General features: G+C 37.5%; 1 protein-coding gene across 6 annotated transcripts in view; it reads right to left on the reverse strand.

The window, feature by feature from the left end:
• The window catches only part of Gk (glycerol kinase), an 81,541-nt gene that overhangs the window by 17,207 nt on the left and 40,379 nt on the right, over nucleotides 1-23,955 (reverse strand). For 4 of the 6 annotated variants that reach the window (XM_048336258.1, XM_048336261.1, XM_048336256.1 and 1 more), the window contains 9 exons: nucleotides 23,035-23,111; nucleotides 21,122-21,259; nucleotides 17,986-18,095; nucleotides 17,159-17,225; nucleotides 15,906-15,923; nucleotides 14,053-14,088; nucleotides 12,909-12,976; nucleotides 7,488-7,530; nucleotides 6,722-6,802 (listed from right to left, as the gene is read on the reverse strand). In XM_048336258.1, the coding sequence (XP_048192215.1) occupies nucleotides 6,722-6,802; nucleotides 7,488-7,530; nucleotides 12,909-12,976; nucleotides 14,053-14,088; nucleotides 15,906-15,923; nucleotides 17,159-17,225; nucleotides 17,986-18,095; nucleotides 21,122-21,259; nucleotides 23,035-23,111 (638 nt within the window). The remainder of the gene's footprint in view (nucleotides 1-6,721; nucleotides 6,803-7,487; nucleotides 7,531-12,908; nucleotides 12,977-14,052; nucleotides 14,089-15,905; nucleotides 15,924-17,158; nucleotides 17,226-17,985; nucleotides 18,096-21,121; nucleotides 21,260-23,034; nucleotides 23,112-23,955) is intronic. The other 2 variants (XM_048336257.1, XM_048336260.1) reach the window with 1 other exon arrangement.

The following is a 23,955-nucleotide window of genomic DNA, read 5'->3' on the forward strand; positions in this document are numbered from 1 at the left end:
CCCACATGCTGTCGTTGGATAAAGATGTCTACATTTACTGTAAAAAATCATTTGCACAATCTAGTGAGAGAGAAGATGCACATAAACCATAGCCTAGAAATTCTACTCCTATATAAAGGTGTACACATACACAAAAGACAATATACAAAAATGTCTGCAGTAGAAATTTTCATTATACCCAAATGCCCCAAACAACTCATTTATCATCAACAGTTGAATTAACCCTATATTGTGGCAATGAGACTAAATGAAGAAATAGATTTAGGTAACAACCTGGACAAACCTAATACTGGGTGAAAGAAGCTGATCCAAGAAGACATCCATGCCAGGAACGGATGCCTCACAGATACAATCCTAGCTACTCAGAAGGTTGAGATCCAGGCAGGGGACAAAATTTCATGCGACTCTTATCTTTAATCAGTAAAAAGCTAGAAATGAGAATATGGATCAAGTGGTAGAATACCAGCCTTCAAATGAGAACATGAAGCCCTGAGTTCAAGGTCCAGTACCAGCACAAAAAACACACACACACAAAAGACATTACTCAGATATGTATACACATTTTTTCTCTCTCTACTCCCCTCTCTTTGTCTCTTGGATTTTAAATATATAAACTGTTATGACGATAAATAGGTGAGCTATTTATTACATAGAACTATATGTAAATGATTCTAACTACTATTATTATGTAGATAGAGTGTTTCAGTGAAGAGCTGGAACTATGAATAGGAGAATTAGTCAAGGGATTGGGAAGAGACTGACTGGGGCAATATTTAGGGGTTCTTTAGTGTTGGTAGGGTTCTGTTTCCTGCCTTAAGCACAAGGCAGCTGCACAGTGATGTTTAATGCAATCTAAAAGGGGGGCTTAATGGGTTTTTCTTCATTTTGAAGAAAGAATTTGGAAATTGAAGGTAGATACTTAAAAACTCACCAGGAATGCAGCATAGAGAAACAGAGATTAAAAGTTAAAATAGGACAGTTAAAGAGACATAGAAGATGGGCTCAAATGTTCAAATATTCATCCAATAGTTAATTCCAAAAAAAGGTAGAGGTAACGGTAGAGGAGCAATATTGAAGAGATCATTGCTGACAATTTCCCAGATGTGAAGACAAACTTGGATCCAAGTATCTAACAGGTAGGTGGGTAAGTGGGCAGATAGAGTGATAGAGGGATAGACAGTGATAGAGTGACTGTGTTAAAGGAAAAACAACTATACAAGGATTCCATTCCAAGCGTGAGATTTTTAAAAGCCCTAACATGATTAGGTTTACTATTCTCTATTGAAACTAAAAGAATTACAAAAAGATGGCTCTCAACAAGAAAACGTGAGTGGGGATATAAAACACATGGGACCAAAGAAGTAATACCGAGACTAGGACTGGTGGTGCACATCTGTAATCCTAACACTTGGGAGACTGAGGCAGGGAGATCTCAAGTTTGAGGCCAGCCTAGGCTACATACTGATTCTATCTCAAAAGAAAATTTAAAAATGAAATAAGGGCTGGAGGCATGGCTCTAGCTTAGTGGTATTACATCTATCTAGAAAGTTATAATAAGACCATGAGACCAAATTTCCAATATAGGTCCCCTACTTTAAAAAAAACAAAGATTATACTGGATCTAGGAAAGAGAAGATACAAGACATCAATAAAGATAATTTTGTTTTGACTGCAAAAAAAATAATGCTAGTTATTATATGTTGAAGGGGAAAAGAAGTAGAAACAAAAACTTTATACAAAACAACATGCTTGCTGGTAGAATTGTTAGGGGTAAATTGGGAGATATAAATATTAAACATGCTAGCAGAGCATGGTGGCTTATATTTGTTGTCCTATCTCCTGTGAAGATGGGGATTGGAAGACAAGTGCTTCAAAGCCAGCTCAGGAGAGAAGACAGAGAATTCATCTCAAATAGTAAAGCTATGGTGGAAAGCACTTGTCATCCCAGACACATAAAAGATGGAAATAAGATAAGAGTCCAGGCCAGGTAAACAAACATAGAAGACATTTTCTGAATAAAGAAGTAAAGCAAAAAGGGCTAGGAGTGTGGCCAAAGTAGTAAGAATACAATGCATAAGGTACAATGCAAATGAAGAAATTAAACATTATTAGAAAACTAGGCTGTGGGCATGGTTCAAGTGGTACAGAGATTGTCTAACGAGCCTAAAACATAGCCAGGCACTGGTGGTGGCTCTTACCTGTAATCCTAACTACTTAGGAGGCTAAGATCTGAGGATCACAGTGCGAAGCTAGCTCAGGCAGAAAAGCCCATGAGACTCTTTATCTCCAATTAACAACCTGGACAGAGATGGAGCAGTGGCTCAAGTGGCAGATTGCTAGCCTTGAGCCCAAAAGCTCAGGGACAGTTCCCAGGCCCTGAGGACAAGCTCCAGGATGTGCACCCAAAAAGGGTGTGTGGGGTGGGGTGGGAAAACTTAAATGCACAAAAAGAAAGAAATCTACCAAAGTGAAAAAAATAGTATTATAATATGCTTCTTTCAAACCAGAAGGAGAATGAAAAAGGATAGAAAGCCTAAAGACAGGAAGCTAGTTTCAGGATTTAAAGACAATACAAGGTAAAAATTTTACATGAGATGTCCAAGAAAATAATCTTTCAAATTAAGGGCATGATGATTAAACATATGCTTTTTAAGTTTTTTAAAGAGAGAATTAGTATGAATTTACTAAAATAAAGGTTCTACCAATCTAGCACTATTCCCCATCCTCCTTTCTAACTTGGTTTAAATTTGTTCAAATCATTTTAAAATAGGACTTTATTTTTTTATGTGGCACTGAGAAATCAAACCCAGGGCCTCATGCATGCTAGGCAACCACTTAGCCAGTAAGCCACATTCTCAGCCACTTAAAATTTCTCATGTTTGTTAATTATAGCAACACCCACCCCACACACAAAGAAAAATCCTACCTACCACTACTAACATGTTAATGTGTGTGTCTGTGCGCGCATGCACGCGTGTGTGCATGCGCTGAGCCCACTAAGTTAGAACAAAGGATATATGTGATAAGCAGTGAATGAAACAACACTAGACTCAAAGGCTAGAGGAGAGGATATCCAGATTTTGAACTAAAGGAATAGTACAAAGGGGTAGCCTTAGGATCAAGGCTTTGATGCTTACAGGCTGTCAGAAGTTACCTTGAGGGGCTGGGAATGTATCTTAGTAGCAGCGTGCTTGCCTAACATGCACAAAGCCCCAGGTTTGATTCCACAGCACCATATCAATAGAAAAAGCTGGAAGTGGCCTTGTGGCTCAAGTGGTAGAGCACTAGCCTTAAACAAAAAGAAGCTCAGGGATAGAACCCAGGCCCTGAGAATTAAAAAAGAAAAAGAAAAAAAAAGTTACCTTGACCAAGTGGCTAATTTTATTTCTCCAATTTCACATTGCTTGTGTATAAAATATGAAGTGTCATTATGTACATTGTCATAGCATCTAAGGGCTCCTCATTTTAAAATCTTATGAAACCAATAAGTACACGCTTATTAAATCACCAAATGAGATGACATTGGAAGCATAACAGAGCAAGAAACTAAAAAGATTTCAAACTATGAGTTAGATTAAATCACTATCTTGAAATTAAACAGGAAGAAACAAAACTGCAAATTATACTAACAATGTCTTTTTTTTTTTTGCCAGTCCTGGGCCTTGGACTCAGGGCCTGCACTGTCCCTGGCTTCTTTTTGCTCAAGGCTAGCACTCTGCCATTTGAGCCACAGTGCCACTTCTGGCCGTTTTCTATTTTTGTGGTACTGGGGAATTGTATAGGAGGCAAGCTCTCTTGCCACTAGGCCATATTCCCAGCCCACTAACAAAGTCTTGTATCCATATACACAGCAGAGCAAATTTGGCCTGACAATGATTCATGGGCAAGAGGGCAAGTTATTTAGCACATGCTTCTGAGTCCAATGGTATGAAGAGGCAAATGAGACTAAATTAATGAACCCTCAGGCTAGTGTAGCACAAGCAGTGCTTATGTTAAAAGGAGTACAGATCATATCATTGAGTACAAATTAATTAGCCTATTTAGAGAATATCATATTCTCTTCTGAAGATATGGATATGTTGAATTCATCTAACAATGGAAACTCAGAACTACCAAGCATCTAGAAAGCATGTGAACAATATTAAGGCACTAAGAAAGTTTTCCGCAGAAGATGAAGCCACAGACATACTGATGGCTTCCTCTTAATGGCTGAATACTGGGTCCACTGCTGTTGTGTTATAAACGCTTTGCAGAGCTAAAGGTAATAGTTCAAGTTATCCGGCGCGAGGACCCAAGTTTCATATCCAGCACCACACCCACAATACAAATATTAGCAGAGTCAGTAAGTGGAAATTAAGAAAACATTTTGGCAATCATGAAGGTGCATACCTATAATCCCAGCCCTTGAGAAGCTGAGCAGGAAGATCATGAGTTCAAGACCAGCCTAGTCTCCATAGCAAGTTGTCTTCAACAACAACAACAACAACAAAACAAGCAGTAACAGAAGTTTGAGTTCTGTCTGCAAATAGAAGATGGAAGGCTAAGGCTATTAGTAAGAGAGACAAGATATCCATACTAGGTAAAAAGGGAAGATCAGGTGACCTCGGTCCCTGGGGCTTTTCCAGGTCTAAGGCATCTATTGTCTTCCATGTAAGGACAAAAGAGAACTTCTTATTGCTATTATTATTACTACTACTGCTACTGCTGCTGCTGCAGTAGTAGAGACAGTTGTTACACTACTGAGAGACTTGCTCAGCTTTTTGTGCTACTACTGTTACCAGGACTCCTACAACTACTGGTAACGTTAAGTGCATATTCTATGTGCCTGGTGCTATAGTGGTGAATTAAACAGGATCCTTAGAGAGAAAAAGAAGGAGTGATGTAAGTCACTTTCTGAAAAATGTTAAGATAGCTTTAATGCATAAATCAAGTGTTTCACAAATGCTTTTCTCCAAATAAAAAGGACCTGGAGATAAGATACAGTATTCAGGGAGAAAGAGTAGAAAAACCAAAAACCAAAACAAAAACCCTACAACTAATATTCTTCATTCTCTAGGTTAAACAACTAAAACTAGAAATCTAAATTTTGTCCTAGGAAATAAGCCTCACTCAGTAAGCTTCAGATCAATTGTATACTTGCTCATCACAAGTAGTCATTTCAAAATTAATTGTATAGAAATGCTCATAAGAAAGATATCTAGTGAAAACAAGAGGTTTTTTTCTTTTCTTTTAAAAAGAAATGTAGCCAGGTACCAATGGCTCATGCCTATAATTCTAGCTACCTGGGAGGCTGAGATCTGAGGATCAAGGTTCAAAGCCAGCCCGGGCAGGAAAGTCTGTGAGACTCATCTTTAATTAACCACCAGAAAACCGGAAGTGGTGCTGTGGTTCTCAGGGCCAGAGTTCAAGTGCTCAGTTTCAGAGCTCAGGGCCAGAGTTCAAGTCCCATGACCGACAAAAAAAGGAAATGTAACTGGGAGGGTGAGCAAATGCAGTCATTATATTCATTTACATTATGTAAATTTATGGTAATTTGAGGTAGGGATTGGAGGGGGGAAGAAAGGAGAACAACGGAAGGGAGTGTAACATTGATCAAGATGCATTGTACCTGTAACCTGAGTTATGAAACTGAAACTTCTTTGCACAACTGCATTAATAATAATAATAATAATAAAGAAATACATCTAAAGAGTCTTTAACTCCCATTTCTTAAGTGGGAAACAAGAAATGTGTCATTTTTTTCTTTGCTACTTTATACTGTTATACTAAATAGTTCCTCCTAAAACTTAGTTTTAAAAAGGAATGTGGCGAGTAAATTGTTCTGTTAAATAATCCCTTGTCATTATGTGACTATATGAAAGAACATTTTTGCTTGAATATGCCTCATTTGATTATTTAAGAAGTTTCTTACATTTTCAAAAAAAAAAAAAAAAAGGAATGTGTCTGGGAATGTGGCTTAGTGGTAGAAAGCTTGCCGGGCATGCATGAAGCCTTGGGTTCAATTCCTCAGTACCACATACACAGAAAAAGGCAGAAGTGGCGCTGTGACTCAAATGGCAGAGTGCTAGCCTTGAGCAAAAGCAGCTCAGGGACAGTTCAAGCCTCAGGACTGGCCCCCCCAAAAAAAGGAATATTTCTGATTTTACTCAAAGAATGCTGCTCATTTGGACTTTCTATATGAACATTTCAAATGTCTGTCATACAAACTTACCATATCTGATAGACAGGCTGACATAGTCCTACCGTACTTTTACAAACAAGTTTTAAACAATGACTCCAGTGATTAATGAATAAGGCCATCGCTTCCTTTCCCACATTAAAATGATTTTATTGGGCAGACAACTGAAGAAAGTTGCTTAGCCTTTTTTGTTCTCTTTCAAACATGGGGGCATTTTTGTTAAATATTAAGAGAAAAAGGCAATTCCTTCATTAAACTTGAGGGATAGAAAACTTTAGATTGTAGAGTTAGTTAATATTCCTAGGGCGACACATTCATTGGCATAGTAGCTGAGAAGACATTACAATCAAGGTCCCCTGGGAGTCCTGGCCCCCTTAGCTCAGTCCCAGGTATTTTCCACTCTATTGATAATCAAGAAAAATGGATTTTGCTGGGTTTTACCTAGTAAGATTTATCAGAAAAGGTTATGTTAGGAAAAACTGTAATTTTCATTAACTTTAAATGTTTGAATAGTAGGACAATCACTCTTCCAAAAGAACTTACTTCCAGTGCATAATAAACTGGTTTGTCCCTGCCAAGTTTGTAAGCCACAGTGGTCAGAAGGCCGTGCTCAGAAAATACACACTGTAGGAAACAAAAATGTGGAGAAAACTAAGAGAGCCTTTTACTATTAATAACATGCACAAAATAATTCAATCAATGAAACACTAATAATTATTTTAAAATTGTTATTATAAACAAACTTAAGCTAGGCAAAAAAAGAGAACTCCTTGTTCTAAATTACATTTTCATTAAAAATCTGAAAACAGCATAGTCTAGGTTCTCCACCAATGCTAAAAGCACACACAAAATTCAAAGATATGCTGGACATCAATGGCTCATGCCTGTAATCCTAGCTACTCGGGAGGCTGAGGTCTGAGGATCATGGTTCAAAGCCACCCTTGGCAGGAAAAGTCCATGAGACTCTTATCTCCAGTTAACTACCAGTAAACCGGAAGTGGCGCTGTGGCTCAAAGTGGTAGAGAGCTAGCCTTGAGCAGAAAAAGCATAGGGACAGTGCCCAGGCCCAGAGTTCAAGCTTCACAACTGACAAAAGAAAAAGAAAACTTCAAAGACATAAAATGAGTCTTTTTGCAATCTATGGAATTTCATGCTTTTTCAACACTTTATTAAGCTCCAATTTAAGTGATAAAGATTATGTAAAATTTTAAGACTTGAAAATCTCCTAATAGCAAATTATATATAAGCATTGTTTATATGACGTTAATGACTTTCAATCTTCTAATTTAGATGGAAAAACAAAACCAACCTTATGGCCTGTGTTACATAACAAGAAACATCCTGTTCCATACCTATAGGCAGAGGAAAGAATGAAAAGTATGACAATGTTATTAAAAGCAAATGAAGCCTTAGTACTACATATAATCTAAGTAAAATTTAGTGCAAGTATTTATATTGAAAGATAACAAACATCATATACTCTGTATGTAAAAACATTTCAAAGATCAGACTTGAAGAAAATGTGCTTAGGAAAATCTTTTCCTGTTGTTTGTTTTCTCATTATGCTGAGGATTGATCCAAGGCTTTGTGTATGCAAGGCAAAAGCTCAACCACTGAGCTACATATCCATATCTCCAGTTCTACAATTGCTTTTTTGGCAGTAGTAGTGTTTGAACCAGGGTCTTGCATTTGTTTGGTTGGCACTTGACCACTTGGGCCATGCCTCCAGCCTGGATTTTTGCTGATTATTTTATTGTTTGTTTGTTTGGTTTTTTTTTTGGCTAGTCCTGGGGCTTGGACTCAGGGCCTGAGCACTGTCCCTGGCTTCTTTTTGCTCAAGGCTAGCACTCTGCCTCTTCAGCCACAGGGCCACTTCTGGCCATTTTCTGCATATGTGGTGCTGGGGAATTGAACCCAGGGCCTCATGTACACAAGGCAAACACTCTTGCCACTAGGCCATATCCACAGCCCTTGCTGATTATTTAGAGTCCTGTAGACTTTTCTGCCTTGCGTGGCTTCAAACTGCAATCTTCTGATCTCAGCCACCTGTATAGTTTGGATTGCAGGTGCCCACCTAGAGCATTCTTAACAGAGAAAAATGCATCTATAGTATTAAACATTTACTTTGTGATAGCTCGGGACTGTTTATAAAATAGCACTGAATTACAATAATTAGGGCACTACAAATCCATATGGAATAAAAGCATCATGACTAGCAGCCATTCACCAGTATCAGTGTATGACATCTTAGCTCCATCATGAATATGGTCACAGACTGAAAAATACCACTAATTTCTGGCAGGGTGGGAGAGGCTAGGTACAGAGTATGAGTATAACTGGAAAGCTGGAGAAAAGTGGCACAGAAAGAAAAGCTAGGAAGCCAGTTACGGGGCGGGGGGGGGGGGGGGTATGTCTGTGGAGGACCAAATTATAGAGAGCCAAGTGAGAGTGCAAGAACTCACATCAGCACAAAAGACACAGAAAAGATACTTGCTTAGGCCTAGTTTCTGTACCCGCTCTGCTAGATAGGGTGTTATAACAGTGGCGGGATATCAGAGTCGGAATGCCATATATTTGGTATGGAAGAACTTAATTTACTTTGTGGCAACCTCATCAGTATAAGCTTTGAACAAGGCTGGCACTTGGACATTGATGGGTAGTTTTGACATATGGGAGATAAGTGACCCTAAATGATAGCAATAATGATCACAGAGAAACATTTTCAAACTGAGTGGGAAAAACAAGGTAGCTACAGTTATGGCCGACTCTGCCTGGGTTTGAACTTTCCTCCACACAAATGCTTTGCTGTTCTAACTGTGCTGGTGACATTCCAACCAGTAGGAGATGGGACAGTGCTCAGCTCAAGAGATGGCAAGAAGGATCCTGACAAGAAGTCACCATCAGTATACAGATCTTATCAGCTGCATTTTTCTTGTACAAGACATTTAAACCAGGTCTGGGAATGTGGCTTGGTGGTGGATTGCTTGTCTAGCATGCATGAAGCCCTGGGTTCAATTCCTCAGTACCACATAAACAAAAAAATAGCCAGAAATGGTACTGTGGCTAAGGTGGTAGAGTGCTAGCCTTCAGCTGAAGAGCTCAGGGACAGTGCCCAGGCCCAGAGTTCAAGCCCCATGACGAGAGAGAGAGAGAGAGAGAGAGAGAGAGAGAGAGAGGGAGGGAGAGGGAGACAGAGACAGAGACAGAGAGACAGAGAGAGACAGAGAGAGACAGAGAGAGACAGAGAGAGACAGAAAGAAAGAAAGAAAGAAAGAAAGAAAGAAAGAAAGAAAGAAAGAAAGAAAGAAAGAAAGAAAGAAAGAAAGAAAGAAAGAAAGAAAGAAAGAGAAAGAGAAAGAGAAAAAGTTAGGGTCAGGGTACATGGCTCAAGTGAGAGAGTGCCTGATTAGCAAGAGTGAAGATTAAATTTCAAATATCAATACTGCTTTTTTATAAAAGGTAAGGGTGTCTGCTATGCTTCATAACTATTAGCTTAGGACTGAGCAGCCTAGAGAGGTATGCTAAAAGGAGGGAGGGCATACTGGGACAGGGAGAGTCAGACTAGGTAAAACTGGGAAGACTTCATTATACCCAAGAAGTACCCTGTGGAAATGAAATAGCTACCTTACGTTCTCTTCCTGAAAAAATAAACAGTTCATATTTAACTGCCAACTAATTCATGTTCATTCTAGAATGATTGGAAAATACAGCTAAACTAAAAAGAAACATTTGAACCTTTCATAATCTGTTCCCATACCTGAAAAAGAAATGAACTTTCCACTAAATTCTGAAAGGTTTGTCATTTTCTTCCTGCTGTTGTTGGAAGAAATAAACTCAATGCTCAATCCCACCCTTCCCAGCGATTAAGATTTCATTCTACTCATCACTTATCATTCCATTTCTTCTAAAACCTGTTCTTTTCTCTGCTTAGCCACCAAAGAAAATCTGTTCTCTGCTTAGCCTTCAAAGAAACATTCTCTGGTCTTATCATACTTAAAAGCAAATTTAGGTTGGGGATGTGGTTCTGTGACAGCACTTGCCTAGCATGTTCAAGACCTTGAATTTGATTTCCAGCACTGAATAAAAATTACAAAACTCCCCCAAAATGTTTCATGATTCTGTGACTCTCACAATTTATGTGCTTCTCTTACCATTCATTCCTGGATGGCTTCATTCAGCACAACTTATTCTGTCTCGTTATTTTTATTTTGTACCTACTCACATCTTGTGGTCATTGCATTTTGACTTCCTTGTTGAACATTCTACTATGACTTCAGGTTTGGAAGTTACCAAATGAAAACTCATGCTTCTCTTAAATATCTCCACTCAGGCTTTCCACAAAATGAAGACTGCAATCTACAATTCAGTCTTCTGTATCTTGGTGCCTCCTATTCCTCTTGAACATCTTCTCTCCTGATTTATTTCTTCTTCGTCATGTAATTTAGTCCTATTTTTCTTCTACTCTTATTTTTAGGGGAAATTAAAAAATCTGAACTATTACACTAAACTCAGTTCAACATTTCCAAGTGTGTGTGAGATATCTATCAGTACCACAAAGCCCAAATAGAAATTCTTCTACTTGGACTTGTTCTTTACTTTGGGTAAGTCTAACTGCTGTGTCCCAGGACCTGGACTGACTCCTTAACGACATTTCTCCCTAGCTCTTCTGTATTGTAATGCAAGCTCACTAACATCTTCCTTCCTGTTCCCATTCTCTAAGTCTATGTCTTCATTACTAGGATGCTATAGTGTCATCTTCAATGGTTGCTTTGCCTCTAATCTCCTCACTTTGATCCAGGACTTTCTTCATACTAACCGACAATTTCATTCACCTCTGAACTCATTATCTTTCAGAAGTTTCCCATTTGTATCCAAAAAACCAAATTCCTTGGCTTGGAACTTAAGGCTTTACGTGATTGTTAATGGCTTAAATATAAAATACTACCCCCAACAGGCTTCATGTTTAGAATGCTTGATATCCAGCTGGTGGCAGTATTTCAAGAGGTTGCAGAAATGTTGGCAGGTGGAGTCTGGCTGGAGGACATAGTTTAGAGACATAGGAGTAAAGACTAGAGGTATGTCTTTCCTCCCATTACCCTGCTGGCTCTCTGCTTCCTGTCTACTATGGTGGGAAGAGCTCAAGACACATTCCACCCTACAAAATGTTCTGCTCAAGCAATAAGAGGCTGAAACCATGAGCTTTTAAAATAAGTCCTCCTTCAAGCTGACCCTTTGCCACAGCAAAGTATTTGGTTTTGCTAAGTAAAGCAACTATTATTATGACAATAGATTATATTTTATCCTTCCATACCTTAATGTTCATTATGTTCTTCAAACTAAGCCTTCAGTTTTCCTATTTTTATCTTTGCTCAATGTCTTCTGAATTCTCCAATACAATCCATTTTTCAAAGCATTTCACTAATTGTGTGTTTGGGGGGGGGGGGTTGATGGAGATCCCCGGGGCTTCATGCATGCTAGTAAACCATCTACTACTTAGCTACTTCTCCAGCCCACTAATATAATCTTGTGATTTTTTTTTAATTTCCTAACTTTCAAACTCCAAAACACTACTTCCAAGTTTCTTATGGCACATAAATTCTGATTGATGCCCAATTAACTGTATATATGTGTTCCTTCCCCTCAGGGAGAGAAATGTGAGATCAAGATCTTACAGTTGGCTATTTTCTCCTCCAACCTGCTGTAGCCACAGAGGTACTCAAACCAGCACTCCTAACTTCTACTAATCATTTAAGGACTTGGCTGATAATGGTCCGGGGGAGAGGCGGAGAGAATGAGAATATGCTGGCAATTTAATTGAGTCCCTATCGTGTTCTATATACTGGACTAAATAAGCACTTGACATAAAGAGATAGCATCTGATTTACTAGCATTAGTGTTCCTGGCAGAGGAGGAAGGGAAAAAAAATAACCTACTTTTTCTCCCGCCTGATTCAGTTCCCTGGAATCTGGATTCAAAGAATATGTTTTCATACTCATGCTGACTCAAGTGTACTTTGATCATAAAATCCTCAGGTTACTATAACCTGTAAACATTTTTCATTTCCCTCCCTGCAACAAACATACATGTAACTCATGTCATATACATAAGGACTGCTGAACAGCAGGAACATTTATTCTAGAATGGTTAAACATTCTATTGTACTGTCAAATCTGATGAGTTAGGAAATCCTAATAAGGACCATCAAATACAGTCTCTTGACTGGTCTATGGAGCGCTTATCTACACAGGGCTAGAAAGTACAGAGGTTAAGAGTGAAGGAATGTGAAGGACTAGGATACAAATACCATATCTTGCATATGCTTAATTCACATATTTGAAAAGAACTATGAAGCCTGTTTCAAGAAAGAAGAGGGAGATAAGCAAGATGGATAGAGAATAATCACATCCCACACTTACCAGCCTTATGACATTGAATAAATTAACTATCCTCTCAAAATATCAGTTTCTTAATTAAACTGTGTATGACAAAAATGGTAATGGATTCTTTTTTTTATAAACTGAGGTCTTTACAAATAGAAATACTGTATGGTGTAACATATTTTATTTGAAGAAGTTTTTTTAATTTACAAGTGAATGTACCCATATTAGACTGATTAAGCTATTGTTTTTTGGCCTGAATGAAAGCCAGGAAGCTTTTGTCCTTCAAAACACCAATGGGAAAAGAACCACTGAAAACAACAGTGTTTTTAAAGTTGGTATCTTGAACTCACGTGTTTTTGGCCTGCCCATCCTGGAAGCACATTTGTCCTACCAAAGCAGCAGATTGGTCTCCCAAACACTGGAAGTATAAATGACAGTAAAAAAAAAAAAATCAAGACACTATAACTAATTTTTTTTTCAGAAGAGCCAGAAGATTTACTTTCTTGTGTCATCTCTCAAGGACTGGAATATTTGTTATTTCTTCTCTTTCCTCCATTTGGCCATTTTTTCTCATTTCTAATACTCCTACAAGATACTAGGTATGGGAAGGGAGAATCAAAATTAACTCTATCAAAAGATTTTCAGTGGGGCTGGGAATGTGGCTTACTGGTACAGTGCTTGGGTAGCATGCATGAAGCCCTGGGTTTGATTCCTCAGTGCTATATAAACAGAAAAGGCTGTAAGTGGTACTGGGGCACAAGGGGTAGAGCTCTAGCCTTACGCACAGAGAGGCTCAGGGACAATGCCCAGGCCCTAAGTTCAAGCCCCAGGACTGGCAAAAAAAATTTCAAATGGAACTGTGGCTCAAGTGGTAGAGTGCTAGCCTGGAGCAGAAAAGCTCAAGGACAGCGCCCAGGCCCTGAGTTCAAGCCCCACAACTGCCAAAAGCAAAAGAAAAGAAAAGAAAACCTTTCAGGGGGTAGGGGGCAATGAGGGAGGAGGTAACAAACAGTATAAGAAATATACCCAAGGCCTAATGTATGAAACTGTAACCTCTCTGTACATCACTTTGGCAATAAATAAGAAAAAATTAATTAATAAATTAAAAAAATAAAATAAAAATTTCAATGGCCCAACCATGTCACATGAAAATAAGATCTGGCCAATTTTGCCGATTTTTTTCTCCTTCGTTTTTTGTTTTGTCAGTCCTGGTGCTTGAACTCAGGGCCTGAGCACTGTTCCTGAACTTCTCTTGCTGAAGGCTAGCACTTTCACATGAGCCCCAGTGCCACTTCCAGTTTTTTCTTGTTTATGTGGTACTGAGAAATCAAACCCAGGGCTTCATGCATGTTAGACAAGCAGTCTACCACAAAGCCACATTCCCAGCCCCCAGTTCTCCTTGTTTAAGAAGGGACATACCGACTAAGAAAGAGGAAGAAAGTCACAGGGTGGGAATGGGGAGCTGACAAATAGGTGTTTAGTGAGTAAACTTACCCCAGATATTGGCACACCTTCCAAGGCCCCAGCTTTCTAATAAAATTTAAAAAAAAAAGAATTATAAATAGTCACAATTTTTTGACTCTATAGCTATAACTGCAATAGGAATAAGCATGAAGAGCAATGTGCCAGAGGATGTGGCAGACAAGACCAAGCAAGTGTTTCAACTCTATGACTGTGATAGAGACAGGATACTAGAAATATGTCTAGAATGACAAGAAGAGACAAGACAATGGAAAGTGAACATAAAACATTGGACTAGGAATCCCTGGTTAGTTGGTGTTAGGTCACAAGCAGGCTGCTGAAATTTCTCTAGACCTCAATTTACTTATTTACAAAATAACTGACGCCCACTCCCACTTTGTTATTATTGCTGTTATTATGAGATGTCTAACATATCCTATAGGATCGTTATCGAACAAGCAGGGAACAATTGTTTTTTGAGAAAGCTTTATTTTTATCAGCTCTTCTTTCTACTTAAACTGCTCTTAAGTAAGAAAGAAGAACATTCAGTTATTAAATTTTTTGCTCTTCAAATTTAGGCAAGCAGCACTTAATTGATGTCATGAGCAATGCTGTTTAATTTGGATCAGGTGGCCAACATTCTAGAAAGAAAAAGAGATTTAAGTAAATGATTGCTGGGAATTTATCACTTAGGTTAAAAAAAAAACCAACTTAATGCGGCTAGGGGATGTATCTCAGTGGTACAGCTATTGCCTAGCATGTAGGAGAATCTGGGTTTGATCCTTAGGACCACTAAAATTACACTTTAAAAAGGAATAGAAAGCTGTTTTTGCTTAGGAGAAGTAATAAAAAGCGATCCCCTAAGTAAGGGTGATATACCAGAAAGACCACCAAACAAAGGCTTTGGAGTCCTTTGCCTGTCATTTGTGAGCAAATGACCCTGGGCGCTAGTAATTACTGGGTGCCCTTTAGTACCCCGGCTATCAAAGTGAGGGTAAGAATAGAATCTTCCCCATACATCTATGATGCTGAGGAATTAATAGCATATATGTGAAAAACATTTACAAAAACAAAATCCCCTCTAGATAGCTGGAATTCTTTTATTTCTTTCAGAACTACTATATTTCAAGTTATTTTCTTTTCCCAGTGCGAGGGATCTAACACAAGGTCTTATAAAAATACAATGCAAGTTCTCTATCACTAAACCACATCCATAGCTCAAGACCTGCTGTTTTTATTTACTATATATTGTCTTCAAAAAACCTAAACCTGGAGTCCAAGCAAAGGCTAAATCACTTAAAGGACTTAAAGTAAAACAATAGGGAACCTAGAAGCTTCATCTTGACATATTTAAATGCTGTAAAAGTCTGCCTATACTTTTGAAATTGCCAAACTCAGCAAAATCTAATACATGTTCAGGCATGTGAAGAGCTCCTTTTTCTTCAGAGGGAGGGGCTTCTGGAAGATTCCTGGAGCATCCTCTGACGAAGCATGCAGAAAAAGTGACAGTGCATTTCCAACTAACTAGTCTGAAAATTGGTCATGAGAACATTTAAGATAAATGTTTAGGATATTTTAAAATATCTAAATCCTCTATTATGCTCAAGCCCAAAGTACATTACAACTGTACTTTGTAATAGGTAACATCATCTTCATTCATTCCAGGAAACTACCTCTTTTATTTTTGGAAGCATTACTGTCAGTCTTAAGCAATAAATAAGATTAATCTTAAAAGAAACTAAGCTGACTAAAGCTCATATTTTGGAAGGTAATGGAAATTCTAGATAAGTCTGGTAAATGAACTTCTGCTTGTCTACAAGTAAATGGAAATGCGCTGTATCTTTTCCAAATGAATGGGCAGCATAATTGGTGGGCAACCTACTCACCAGGCTATGAGAGATTTTCTATAGTCAGCAAGAGGAAAAAGGGGGACAGAAGCATAACATTTTAAATGCAAGAGAAAACTAGGCCACTTAAATGTTTTCTTTCAATCACTGAAACTATTTCTCATGAATAGTTTCTTTTCTCTGAGACAACTCAGTTTGTAATAGGCGTGAAAATGTCAAAGCACTTTTATTATACATATTGCAGTGGCGATGCCTGCCGTAAGAAATTCCCTGTCACCTTAAAAAAGCTTTATTACAAATTAAACGGTGAAATAGCCTCAAGGTTTAGCCAGAGCACTTGGGCTTCGACTCTATTTTAATTAACTCATACAGAACTTTTTTTTCCCCTAATCTCCTGGTAATTTGTCTTAAACTCATCAATTTTTATCATAAATTCTAGACTTTCATATTCAAAACAAATTCAAATTATTCTAGAGGTTTTCATTACTGATGTCGCTCTCAATGATGCTCAGTACTTACTACTGAAAGTACTTTTTGTGAGGCTTCAAAGTAAGCAATACTAAAAAAACCCCAAAACATTATGGAAATCAGTTTAATTAGCAATCTCAATTCAGAAACAGACTCCTTAATTTCAGTTTCTTGGCTGGATTTCTCTCAGGATAACAATAGGCAGCCATTAGAAAGGACTCTTTAAGAAAAAGAACTCCATTAATATGTGAATAGTACTTGCTCAAAATTAAAAGCAGATATCATAGCTACTAAATAGTTATTTGGACTGAAAGAATAAACTGGCTCAAACATTCCCACACCACTGTTTGAAGTTAGGTTATCCTAAGAAAAATCAATTAAAGATCATAATATAAAGACAATTAGTAAAGATGAGTCTAAAGATTTTCAGTTATAAAACTATTTAAAGACCAATATTTTTCACATACTACCAACATTCACAAAAAAGTTCCATATCCCATAAGACACAATAAAGTTGACTATTAAATTTTGAATGAATACTTTTAAAAAAAATAAAACTGAGCCGGGCACCAGTGGCTTGTGTCTGTAATCCTAGCTATCCAGGAGGGTGAGATCTGAGGATCACAGTTCGAAACCAGCCCTAGGAGGAAAGCCCATGAGACTCTTATCTCCATTTAACCACCAGAAAACTGGAAGTGGTGCTGTGGCTCAAAGTGGTAGAGTACTAGCCTTGAGCTGAAGAGCTCAGAGACAGTGCCCAGGCCCAGAGTTCAAGCCCCACAACCAACAAATAAATCTGCCCCTCCGCTATTTTTTCTTTTTACCATTAAGCCATAGATCTCAGAAGAACTCCGGACATTGGGAAGAATTTCCATTGGAATTCCAAAAAATCTGAAAAATACCAAGTTTGAGTATATAACAACATTTGAATAAACACTTAGAAAAATGTATATGTACTCAAAGACACAATATATAAATAATTAGAAAATGCATGCATTGGAACATAAAGTAATAAGTACATAAACCAGCAGACTATAGTTATGTGTATAAAATACTTTTGTGTATGGCAGTCCTAGGGTTTTAATTCAGGGCCTAGGAGCTCTCCCTGAGCCTTTTTGCTCAAGGCTGGCACTCTACCACTTGAGCCATAGCTCAGCTTCCGGCTTTTTGCAGTTTATTCAGAGGTAAGAATCTCATGGACTTTCCTGCCTAGGCTGGCTTTGAACCTTGATCCTCTGATCTCAGACTACTGAGTAAGGTGTAAGGAAGGCACTGGCACCCAGTTGATTTTTTTTTGGGGGGGGGGATAGTATTAGGGGGTTTCTAAGGCAAGCAGTCTACCACTTGAGCTACTGCCCAGTCCTATATTTGGGCATTTAACACTCTTAACTTTGTGTAATCAATTCAATAAAAATTACTAGTACTCTGAGAAACTACTTTTCCAAAGGAATCTAATCCATTCAGAATAATTCATTGGGTCCATTTATTATATGCAGTAATAAATCTCCCTTAAAAAAATACAACATAGACTTTCATATTGCAGTTGTCAACAGTTGAATTGTGGTGATCCACTAATATGACAATAGTGAAGCTTGGGTTATAAATAAGTAACACTTTGGGAAAGCTATACATAGAGAAATACACAACTTACTCGCAAAGCTCTTTATCCCATTCCAAAGAATGGATGTTGAAAAGCATTGTCCTACTTGCATTCGTTACATCAGTACAGTGGACGCCTCCATTGACTCCTCCTGTCAGACTCTAGACAGAATACAACAGACAGGATTAAATTTGTACTTATTTGCAATTTAATTTACATTGCTATTGTTAAGGGCCATAATCAGCAGCAGAGCACAACAAGCAGAACTTTTCAGTTACTGAGTTTTCTAGTTTTAAGCAATGTTGAACAGAAATAAAAAGTAAGCTGCATATATAATCATATATATAATTATAAACTTTGTAGCCATCATTTTAAAAACATGAAAGAAGCTGGTGAAATTAATTAGTCACACTATTTATGAACCTCAATATATTCAAGTATATAATTTTTTAATTTAATTTTATTGTCAAGGTGATGTACAGAGAAGTTATAGCTACATATGTAAGGTAGTGAGTACATTACACCCTCCCTCATATTTCTCCCACATTCCCTTCTCCAAACCCCCCCATCCAGTATATAATTTTGTGTGCCAATACGAGGGCTTGAACTCAGGGCCTCATGCTCTTGTTTGGCTTTTTCCACTCATGGCTGGCTCTATATGCCTTGAGCCAGGCCTCCAGTTTAGGCGATTTGGTGGTTAATTGAAAATACCAATCACTGGGACATTCCTACTCAGGCTGGTTTTAAACTTTAATTCTCAGATCTACGCCTCTTGAGTAGCTAAGATTAGAAGTGTGAACCAGCAGTGTCCAGCCTTCAAAATATAATTTGAACATGTAACCAATATAAAACTCACAGAAGGGGCTGGGGATATGGCGTAGTGGCAAGAGTGCTTGCCTTGTATACATGAAGTGCTGGGTTCAATTCCCCAGCACCACATATACAGAAAATGGCCAGAAGTGGTGCTGTGGCTCAAGTGGCAGAGTGCTAGCCTTGAGCAAAAAGAAGCCAGGGATAGTCTCAGACCCTGAGTCTAAGCCCCAGGACTGGCAAAAAAATAAATAAAAAATAAAAAAAATAAAAATCACAGAAACAATTTGCCTTCCTTTTGGTACAGTATGTGAAATTCTGTATGCAATTTATAATCATAGGGCATCTTAGTTCAAAATGCTGTATTTCAAGTGTCCATAATCACATGGGGCTTGTGGCCATTGTATTAGTGTAATCTTAGTTAATGGGTGGTTAAACAAAAAGAAAGAAATTAGCTTTGTTTTTATCTTATCTTTGGAAAATTCAGTCTTACTCAATCTGCCTAAGTGAAATAAACTGAAATGTCTGCCTACCTAAGTGCTTTAGAGAAATGTATTTCCATTTGTTTTTCTTTCTTAATAACAATTCACATAAATCCTGAAGATTTAAAGTTTAAAACTCCATATTAACATCTACATCCTGGAAGTACATGCAGTGCTACCTGTGTTTATGAAAGGAACAAAGGTGGACAAATGACTCCCTTCAGTCTCCAGCTCTCAGTTCCCACATCCTGTCTCTCTGGTTGAAGGCAATTGTAAGAGCTACTCATTGAACTATGACTAGCACATAATAAACAACTGGTCCTGTGGAGCACAAAGGACAACTGCACAGACCAAGTGCAGGGAGGTTATGGAAAAGGTATTTCATCTAGGAAATGATTCTGAAAGATCAGCTCTGTGGAACTGGCAAGTGAGAAACAAGACAAGATTCACTCGTGTTTCTTCAAATGTTGAAAAATGGTCACATACTGACTATTTAAAACTAAAATGATATGCTTGGGTTTGGGTTAAAATGATCTTTTGGAAGCCAGGTGCCAAAGGTTCACACCTGTAATCCTCGCTACTCAAGAGGCTAAGAGGTAGAGGATCACCATTTAAAGCCAGTCTAGGCTGGTTATCTTGAAGACTCAACTCTTAAAACAAATAGTAAAAAAAAGCCAGGGCGGAGGAATAACACAAATGGTAGACTGTGGGTCAAGCAAGCAAGCTAAGCAAGTAAGTGCTCAAGGCCTTGAATTTAAACACTCAATGCTAGAAAAAAAATATCAGTGGAGAGAAAGAATATGTAAGAATTGCATCTAGCTTATTGTTAGAGATTCTCTTTATAGCTGGGGATATGACCTAGTGGCAAGAGTGCTTGCCTCCTATACATGAAGCCCTGGGTTCCCCAGCACCACATATACAGAAAATGGCCAGAAGTGGCCCAGAGTGCTAGCCTTGAGCAAAAAGAAGCCAGGGACAGTGCTCAGGCTCTGCGTCCAAGTCCCAGGACTGGCCAAAGGAAAAAAAAAGAGATGCTCATTATACTATTTCCTCTACTCTTGAGAACACTACAAAATACTCATAATGAAAATAACGGAGGGCTGGGATTGTGCCTTAGTGGTAGAGTGGTTGCCTAGCATGCATGAAACCCTGGTTCAATTCCTCAGTACTACATAAATAGAAAAAGGCAGAAGTGGCACTGCAGCTCAAGTGATACAGTGCTAGCCTTGAGCAAAATAAGCTCAGGGACAGTGCCCAGGCCCTGAGTTCAAGCCCCAGGACTGGCAATCAATCAATCAATAAATAGAATTAGTGAGAAAATAAATCACTACAAGAGAAATTTACTTTTAATATATATCTTGGAAATGTCATGTTCAGATTAGGCAAAAAAGGAGTATATGAAAGAAATTTCTGGGTCCTGTTTCTGGGTCCTGCTACTCACTCTTTTGTTACCTTACTTAAAAAATAAATTTCCACTATTATTTAGTTTTCTATTATGGCTTAATAACACAAAGGGCAGCTATGAAACGTTGAATGTAAATGAAAAAAGTACATTATGTGGTTTGTCATGTTAACTAGATTGTTTCCTGACGAATGGCTTAGAAGAAAAAAAGCATATGACAGGTAAGAGAAAGACTAAGTTACTTATTCTAAAGATATTAGATTTATGTCTTTTGTTAATTATCCTCCATGTTCAAAGCATGAAAGGCAAAAAAGGAGGAAGTAGACAAAAAGCTTCACAAATGAAAGCTGAAATGTTCTGCTACTCCTTGAGTGGTTTTCTTTTTCAATAATGATGCTAAAAAGTTCAAAATGTTGGTAGAAAATGATAGGCAAGTCATTCTAAACAAACTCCAAAGAAAGAATCTATATATATACATTATATTTAAACATACCCAAATAAGCCATGAATCAATGGTCCCAAAAAGAGCTCTATTTTCTTCAACAGCCTTTTGAACATTTTTCACATTGTCAAGGAGCCAACGAAGTTTCACTGCACTGAAGTAAGTGCTGAGTGGAAGTCCTGTCTTGGACTAAAAGAGTAAATTCAGGAAAATAAATTTATAACACTTCAAAACAAAACCTCCATGTCAAAAAACTCAAGAAATCACAAAATAATTCATTGTCCTAAGGATAAACACTACTATTAGGAATGAAAACACTTTTCCTATCTCATGGCACAGGAAAGCATGGTCATGAAACAAAGATCAGAACAATTATGTTTGCCGTTCAAAGAACATCCATGTAGCAAGCAAAGAGAAAATTAAATTACACAACATCCTATAATTATACAGTGGCGATGTAGATGATGTTTTGCAATAAATTACTAGTATATATAGAACCTAACCCCAAAGTTTGCAGATTATATTTTATTTCATAAAAGTAGTACACCAGAGTATGTCAATTCCTAAACTAATGACTATAATTAAAAAGTTGTTTTCAAACACATGACTTCATAACAATAATATTTTTGTGTATACATACATGTATAATATTCAAACTAACATAGTAATATAAATAGTGAAGAGAAAAGTAGAACTTAGACATGCCAGAATAAAGCAAACAGAATTATTCCTAGCTACTCAGGAGGCTGAGATCTGAGGATCGTGGTTCAAAGTCAGCCTAGAAAGTCCATGAGACTTTTATCTCAAATGAACCAACAAAAGGATGGAAATGGAACTGTGGCTCAAGTGGTAGAGTGCTGGCATTGAATAAAGAAGTTCAGGGACAGTACTTAGGCCTTGAATCCAAGCTCCAGGACTGGCAAAAAAAAATCAACAACAACAACAGCAAAAAAAACTTATATAAGGTTTTCTACTTTTCCTAGGAAAAAAAGATCTATATGCAAAAACAAAAAAAAAGTAACTTATGGCAATATTATTTGACTTAAAAGACCAAGGGTCATCTCATATGATGATTTTGGAAGATCTCACAAACCCAACAATGAGTTAGTACATATTACTTTGTTTTTAGGATATGAATTTTAAAGTTGCCTTAAGGGTCACTGGAGAGAAAAACATGTATCTCCAAAGCCCAGTAGAGCTGGTTAGTGTGAGAGCTTAGGCAGGGTGACAAAAAGAAAGGATCAGGAAAACAGGCAAGAGTTCATTCAAGGTAAGGCTGAATTTGTTTAGACAAGGAGAAGGAAGGGCACGGAATAGTTGGCTGGATCGTTACAATTAATGGGATTTGAACACTGGTTTCAGATCCAAGTATCAAAAGAAAATGACATAAGCATCTTACTAGCAAATAAAAGAGAATAAACCAAAAACGAAAAGCCAAATGAACATATACACACAAAATACAGAAAATGAAAACTTTTTGGATTCTAGAAGAACTTGGCTTTGACGATGTTTAGAAATTCTTCCTTCATTTATATGAAGAGAAAGATATGAAGACTGAAAATTAGAATTTTTTACTAGCTTTATTTATTTATATGAAGTAGAATAAGTCTTCAGTAAAAGGACTACTTATCTTCTACTTTCTCTCTCTCTTCCCAAATCCAGATGCCTAAAACCCCAAGGCACCCAGAACTTTCTTCACTGGGCAACAAGATACAATAGGGATGAATACTGAAAGCATGGTCGAATAACAGAAAACATCCTTTTCTGCATATGGTTTAGTCCACTGGGACACACTATAAAACCCCTGTCAATCTGTGAACTTGGGCCTCAGTGTATTATAAATCTATAAATTCTATAAATCTATTAAACAACTATTTTACCATTAGATAGGAATGGGTTGTGTGTATGTGAAATTTGTTAACATTATTAAACAAAATTTTGACAATATACTGTTGATCTCTTACCTTGACAAAGTTATTATTTCCTGGAATTCTTTTACTAAGATTCTCAACAGTAGACTGGGTTCTTAGATCAAGCCACACTATAGATCAAAATATAACATATATGAAAAAGTCATAAAATAAAAACAATAAAATCACTGTCAAGGATAGGATACTGATTAGTTTCCATATGCAATTAAAATGCTATAGCTCATAAGAGATAGACATTAGACATTAGAAATGAGTGGGCAAATTGTTAGAAAAGAACAAATTTGAAGGAAAATTTAAAGGTTCTATGGAAAATTACAAACCAAATTATGAGAATACAAACCTTATGGCCTTCATTTCATATTCTTTTTTGTAGAAAAACATTATGAAAAAATGTTTGAAATACAGATTTTCTAAACACACATGAGTGCATCGAAGACTTAAGAGGTAGGCAAGCTGATTGATAGAACAAAATTTAAACAGCTCAATATAAAGTATGTAACTTGGAGACAAGTTAAATATAGCAGAGTTCTATCTGATCCTGTTACTAAAGAAAAAATCCATCATTAATATAGAAATTGCATACTTCCATTAAAAAATTTCCAAACAAGGGGCTTGGAATATGGCCTTGTTGTAGAGTGCTTGCCTCACATCCATGAAGCACTGGGTTCGATTCCCCAGCACCACATATATAGAAAAAGCCAGAAGTGGCGCTGTGGCTCAAGTGGTAGAGTGCTAGCCTTGAGCAAAAAGAAGCCAGGGACAGTGCTCAGGCCCTGAGTCCAAGCCCCAGGACTGGCAAAAACAAACAAACTTTTTTTTTCAAAGTATACTAGATCGGATATCATTAAAATTGTTTAATGTCACACTTTCCTATTTTGGAGAAAAATGGTTTAAACAGATCAAAAAGATATTTACTAATCCCCAGTTAGAAATTCCTTTGTTTCATGGCTGAAG

Source organism: Perognathus longimembris, chromosome 28, assembly GCF_023159225.1.
Source record: "Perognathus longimembris pacificus isolate PPM17 chromosome 28, ASM2315922v1, whole genome shotgun sequence".
NCBI lineage: Eukaryota > Metazoa > Chordata > Mammalia > Rodentia > Heteromyidae > Perognathus > Perognathus longimembris.